Here is a 6,682-nt window from a genome sequence, read left to right on the forward strand (position 1 = left end):
CCCGTCCAGACGCGATGGGCCGGATTGTAGACCGGACCGTGCACGCTGTCTACCAGCGCGGGTGGGCAGGGAAGCGATCCGTCGACGTAGCCTAGCAGGTAGTGACTCCCCAAGAGCGGGAGAACCTGCGCACGCCAGAAGATGTAGTTGTCGGCGGAGAGCTTGATGGTGATGAGATGACCGAAGTGAAACGGCGGCGGCGAAGACAATCCCATCGAGGAGGCTGCCTGGGGTGCAAACACCATGAAGGCAGCCGGAGGCACCGAAGCCGATGCGAGAGGAGGCGGGACCGCAGCCAGGGCGGGCGCCGCAAAGCTCGCGGCCGGGGCGGACGCCGCCAACCCCGCCAGCGGGGCAGTGTGATCCGCTTGCGGCAGGAGCGGCGGGACGACGCCTGCGGAGTCCGCAGCGGACGGCGGCGCCGCTGTGTGGACCACGAGGTCACACCCAAGCGAGGGCGTCGGCGGCGTGGAGAAGACGGAGCCGATGCTCCTTGTCCCGATCGGAGCCGGAACAGAGACGGCATCGAGCGGGAGGTTGAGCAGAGCCGCAAGAGAGGCCGGGAGGAAGCCCGCAGCAGTGAAACCGGTGGTGGCGGCGCTCGACATGGCGGCGGCGCGATCGGTGGCGCGGCGGCGGCAGTGAAGGCTGCGGCGGCTGCGGCGGCGGTGCGGGTATTAGGGTTTAGAAGCGGAAGCGATCGTAACCTAGCATGATACCATGTAAGACAATAAGTTTTGGGGAACCAGCACAACCCTCTAGGGGTGGCTTATCTCATTATATATAATGATTGTGTTACAATATGTACCATATACGTACATAGGTACAGAAGCTATACATAGTCTAACACAACCGCGCGCGCCATCATTCCCCGCTGCCAATCTTTCCGTCGAGCAGGCCGGCACGGCATGGTCCCATGATGGATCGACCCAAGATCAAAGCAAGCAAGCCAAAGCGGCATTACTACGAGCAGGCATGGGGTGGAGGGGCGCAAGGGACACAAGAAGGAAACCCAGCAGCATGCAGCAGCGCAGGGCATGATGGGATACCCCTACATCGATTGATTCTCTTTCTCTCTCTACGGTATTCTTATGATCACTCTTTCCTCAGTGGAAGCCACACTGCCTCCTTCCAAAGCAAAGGTGACGACTTTTGCTCTTGCATTGCATGGGCAAGCTGCTGCTGCATGCACTGCACTTGCGAGAAAGAAAGGAAGAAAGGTAGATCAAGAAAGTTTTACTTACTACTACAATAGTGTGTGGTATGTTAGTTTTCTTCCTTTATTCCTTCTTTTATTTTACACTTCTTTTGTTAGCTTTCCTCTCTCTTTTTCCTCTCCCTTTGTAACGTAGTAGTACTTTTTATAGTAATGAAAATTTAACCCAGAACTACGATGTGGGCCTAATATAAAAAGATTGAACAAATGGGATCTTCCCGACCAGAGAGCAGTACAAAATAGTGACTCGAGATTTAGCGTACATTGTAAGAATTGGAAGTTGGTTTAACACTTGTGGTTAAATGGCAAGAACTATTCGCTGAGATGATTATATGGGATCAGAAGCGTTGTTTCACCCAAGTATATTTTTCGGAAATGATAAATTCTGAATGTTCGGATTTTGACTTTGGTTGACATGCTTAAAATCCAAACTTTCGTGATTTATCGGGGTCCTATTTTCTTTTAGAATTGTGTTCTTAGGGCTAAAAAGTTAGAAAAGACTTGACTTGTTAATTTGCGGAAAGCCGAACGAACAAAAAAGATGGGGCACCTCGGCCGAACTGACTATCCCAAGCCAAGAAGAGGAGCACCGTCGAGGTATTCTACAAAGTCATCAACATCACTTCTCCTCAAGCCAGCGACTCTGACTTCTCTATAGACTTCTCCGTAGACTTGACGCACTGATCAATTAAGAAGTGCAAAATATCTTAGTATCAATGAAGTCCATGAGTACAATAGTGTAATCAAGGACTCGAATTGGTTCAAATGAAGCACCCAAATATCTAACTTAGACCATGCGATGCAACAAGCACATTAATGAAAAATAAATAATCAAACAAGCAAGCTAGTAGAAAAACAAAACAGTGCTCCTTGACGGCGCTGGTGCAAAGTGCAAACACACACACACACACAATACACGCACTTAGACGTTGATCTCTACTCTCGGCTCAAAGGAGAAGGCGGCCAGGAAGTCGATGATCTCTCCGTCGCCATTGATGCACTTGGGCAGCTCCTCCCATTGGTTGCTCCGCACGTCGCACATGAAGCAGCCGTTGACCTCACCCGAGCTCACGCAGACCATGACGCGGTCGCCGTGCCCGACACAGTTGATGTCGGCCTTCTTTCCATAGAACCCGTGCGCCATACCTGGCGGCATGGCGGCCACCTGCCTCCACGCGCCCTCTGCGAACTGCCACACCCGCAGGCTCGCCGTGTCTAGGTACTCCGACAGCACGACGGCGTAGGAGGCGCCGTTGCATGCCACGACGTCGATGGAGTACTCGAAATGCACGGGGAGGATGCGGGGCAGCTCGGCGAACGTGCGGCTCGCCGTGTCGCAGGCGAGGACCGTGCCCGAGTGGCTCAGGAAGTAGACCACGGCGCCGCACTCGGACGGGACGACCGCCGAGGAGTACTGCTTCAACGAGCTGCGTTTCATGTTGGTGGCTACCACGTCGCCGGATTTGCTGAGAAAGTAAACCGTGTCGTCGCCACCATGGGGCGGCGCGTCCGGGGAAGAGGTCCCGGACCTCCGGGCAAGCGGCACGGGCTCCTCCCACGAGCCCTCGGAGGAGTCGAACACCGCCATGGACAGGTCAGGGAGCTCGCCCGTGAAGAGCGCCACGCGGTAGGGAGAGCCGTACATGGCAATCGCGTGGAGCTGCGGCACGCCCTGGCTCTGGCCCTGCGGCGGCGTGGGGAGCGCGCGGGTTGCGCCGGTGAGAGGGTTGGAGACGCAGAGCGCGCCCGTGGCCAGCACGCTGTAGAGGACGAGGCCGCCCGACGCGGCCACGGGCATGGACCCCGTTGGGGCGCGGCAGGCGTTCCAGGAGCGCCCTGCGGCGTCGAAGGCGACCACCGGGCGGGGCCGTTCGGGGAGCATGATGAACCACGGGTCGCGGGGAGGGACGCGGGCGCAGGCGTCGAGGAATGTAGCGCATGCGGCGACCGCGCGCCACTCGCGACAGACGGCGCGGAGGCGGAAGAAGCTGGCCGGCGGGAGGCGCGCGAGGACGCGCTCCAGCATGTCCTCGTGGATATCCCCCAGGCCGGGCCGTGAGCACCTGCGCTTCCCGCCGTTGGTCGGCGGCGCCATCGACATCTGCGCGCTCAGCTCCATTCGGCCACTGCATTGGAATTGGAACACATAGACGGAAGTTAATTAGCAGTTTGTTAGTTCAGATTCTAACAAGAAACATCAAGTAAAATTCTTCTCTTTGGCCCCTAGCAGCCACCAGACGGTTTAATTCCAAGAGACAAACATGGGAGACAAAAGAATTTGGAGTAGTACTACCAAATTTTGGTTTGAAATCCCAAGACAAAACTTGGTTAGAAAGCGAAGCCAAGAATCAGAAGCTGGTGCGTACCTCATGGTTGCTCTTGGCTCAGGTAGGGTGTGTTCTCGGAATCTTTGCCCTTGCGCCTCTTGAGTCTCCTCACCCTTTGTTACGTCTGGGGTCGCTTTACATCCGTGCGGTGGAGATGGATGGGAGGAGAGGACACCTTTTGTTTGCGTTGACATGCAAGGACGAGAGCGATCGAGTGCCACTCCACTCCACTCCACTCTCTGAGTGGACGCAAGGTATGGATGGGGCGTGGTGCGAGGAGCAACAAGGAGGTACATTTTTCAAAACTATGATATATTTTATAGCATTTTCGGAAACTATAGAACGTAATGCAAAAAAACCAAAACTAGTAGCCCGTCGGCCATCTTTTGGCCGAAGTAGTAGTTTTCGGCCACTGTTAGGCCGAAGTAGGGTTTTCGGCCAACACTTGACCGAAAAGTGGGGCACCTGGCCGAAAAGTTAATTTTCGGTCAACTCTTGGCCGAAATAGACTTTTTGGTCAAGTCTAGGCCGAAAAGTACTACTTCGGTCTCATGTAGGCCGAAGTTGCATGGCTCATGCTGAAATGTATTTTCTCGCCACCCGTTTCCCGCCAACCCCTTTCCGCCACTCGTTTCTCGCCAACCCCTTCCCGCCATATGTTCCCGCCACCCGTGTCCCGCCAATCCCTTCCCGCCTTATTTTCCCGCCAATCCCTTCCGCCTTATTTTCCCGCCAATCCCTTCCCACCTTATTTCCCCGCCAACCCTTTCCCGCCATAACGCACTTATTCTTTCCCGCCATTTTCTCCTCTGTATCTATAAAACCCCCTTCAGCCGAAGGTGGATAAGCATTCCAGTGTAGTGTAGTCGAGATGTCCCATTATCCGTTCGATCGTAGTTTTCACCCTTATCCAGACCTTTTCGGTCTAGGCCTGGCCGAAAAGCTTTTCGGCTACAGGCTGGCCGAAAACGGCCCACTTCGGTCTAGGCCTGGCCGAAGCTACTATTTTCGGCCCAGCCCCAACCGATGAGACCTCTTCGGCCCAACTGAGGTTCATTTCGGCCTACAGCTGGACGAAAAGTCCTTTTCGGCCTAGTTCTGGCCGAAAACTACCACTTTGGCCACCACGAGACCGACAGGGTCATATTTCTGGTATATTCGCAATGGGTACTATAGTTCCCGAATTAGCTATAAAAAAGGTGATAGTTTTGAAAAAAAATCTGTGAAGGAGAGCGGAAGGCGTGGTGGAAGGGAGGGATGGAATTCAGTTGAGCCACCACCACCCTCCCCTACTTAGAGCATTACTAGTAGAACCCTCAAACCCTTATAGCAGTTTTAAGGGTTGAGAAGTGCTAGTTTTTGACACTTTTAAGTGTTGGAAAACAGGGGCAAAGACTAGAACCATCAAACCCAACCCTTAAACTGCTTTAAGGGTTGGATTTGAGGGATCTAGTCGTTTGCCTCAACCCCAACCTTTAAAACTGTCATTTCATATATCACACATTTCATCATATGACATATCACAAATTCCATCACATTTGACATAAAACAATAATCATTCTAGTTATTATTACAACACCAAATAAAACAATAATCATTCAAATTATTACAACAATGTTTGAGCAAATTACACTAATTGTTCGAATCAAATAGGACATAGAAAAGTAAAACAAAGATACATCATGGGCCAATGCGCCGCCCATCCAACTGCCAGTGGTTCTCTACTAGATCATCCCGGAGCCGACCATGAGTGGTTACATCCTCAATCTCACGATGTGCTTGAAGAAAAGTGTGTATGCGAGAAGGGTTTCTTTCCGGTTGCACACGGGTACCAACATTGTCATAAAAACAAGGGAGGTTTAACCCTCTCTCATCCTCTAGGATCATGTTGTGTAGAATCACACAACATTTCATGATGTTCACCAAGGTTTTTTGTCCCAAAACCGAGCTGGACCACGAACTATGGCAAACCTTGCTTGCAAAACACCGAAACCTCTCTCAATATCCTTGCGGGCTGCCTCTTGTGCCTTGGTGAAATGAGCCTCTTTTCTTGTTAAGGGCACCCCATTTTTCTCCTTGATGGACTTCACAAGAGTTGCCCATTAGGGATATACGCCATCGGTGAGATAGTATCCCATTGAGTACTCGTTGTCCATGATTTTGTAGTTGCAAGCTGGAGCATCCCCAGAAAATAATCTTTTGAACAAAGGAGATCTATTGAGGATATTGATATCATTGAGTGTTCCCCGCAACCCAAAGAATGCATGCCAAATCCATGTGTCCTGAGATGCTACGGCCTCAAGCACAATGGTAGCATTACGGCTTTTACCGCAATACATTCCGTGCCATGCCTTTGGGCAATTTCTCCACCTCCAATGCATGCAATCAAGACTACCTAGCATCCCCGACCATCCCCTTTTTTCATTCATTTCCATTAATCTCTTTGTATCTTCCTCGTTTGGTGCCCGAAGATACTGCTCACTGTACAACCAGATGACTAACTTGGCAAACCTACGGACTGACTCCGTGGCTGTATCTTGCCCAGTGCGAAGATACTCGTCGGTATAATCCGCGGGTATGCCATAAGCGAGTACCCGCATTGCCGCCGATATCATTTGATATGCACTAAACCCCATGATACCGCCGGCAGATCTATGACGTTTAAAGTAATAGGAGGCGGCCTCACAATCGGTGACAATCTTCACAAACAAACTATGCCGCATTCGGTACCTTCTACGGAAGAGACGAGGAGGGTATGTAGGTACCTCTGCGAAGTAGTCTTCCATCAAATGCTCGTGTCCGAGAGCACCGTTCCGGTAGATGGTGACTTGCCCCATCTTCGACCCTCTCCTCTGATCCATCAGCTTCACGCGGTTTTCAAATGATTGCACGTCGATGAGGAGGCTCATCATCTCGACGTCGTCGTCTTGCAACAACTCGTCGAAGTCCGAATCGTCGGATGACAACCAACCGGACGAATCGGACAACGAGTTCATGTCGTCGTTGTTCACCTCCATCTACACAATACAATAAATTGTGAGTGCCAACAATGAATCAGAAAGGAAAAAAATAAAACTAAAAGAAAGAAAAGGAGGCATACCTGCCGGGAGCTCGGGGCGGCGGCGCGGCTGCCTCTGGC

At 52.0% G+C, this 6,682-nt stretch overlaps 1 protein-coding gene across 1 annotated transcript; it reads right to left on the bottom strand.

Moving 5' to 3' along the window:
- Positions 1 to 2,033: 2,033 nt before the first annotated feature.
- On the bottom strand, positions 2,034 to 3,762 carry LOC123115843 (F-box only protein 13). Its single transcript, XM_044536921.1, has 2 exons — positions 3,583 to 3,762; positions 2,034 to 3,342 (listed from the first exon to the last, which is right to left on the bottom strand). The coding sequence occupies exons 1-2, from the start codon at positions 3,735 to 3,737 to the stop codon at positions 2,139 to 2,141; spliced, it is 1,359 nt and encodes a 452-aa protein (XP_044392856.1). The 5' UTR covers positions 3,738 to 3,762; the 3' UTR covers positions 2,034 to 2,138.
- Positions 3,763 to 6,682: the final 2,920 nt, after the last annotated feature.

Source organism: Triticum aestivum, chromosome 5B, assembly GCF_018294505.1.
Source record: "Triticum aestivum cultivar Chinese Spring chromosome 5B, IWGSC CS RefSeq v2.1, whole genome shotgun sequence".
NCBI lineage: Eukaryota > Viridiplantae > Streptophyta > Magnoliopsida > Poales > Poaceae > Triticum > Triticum aestivum.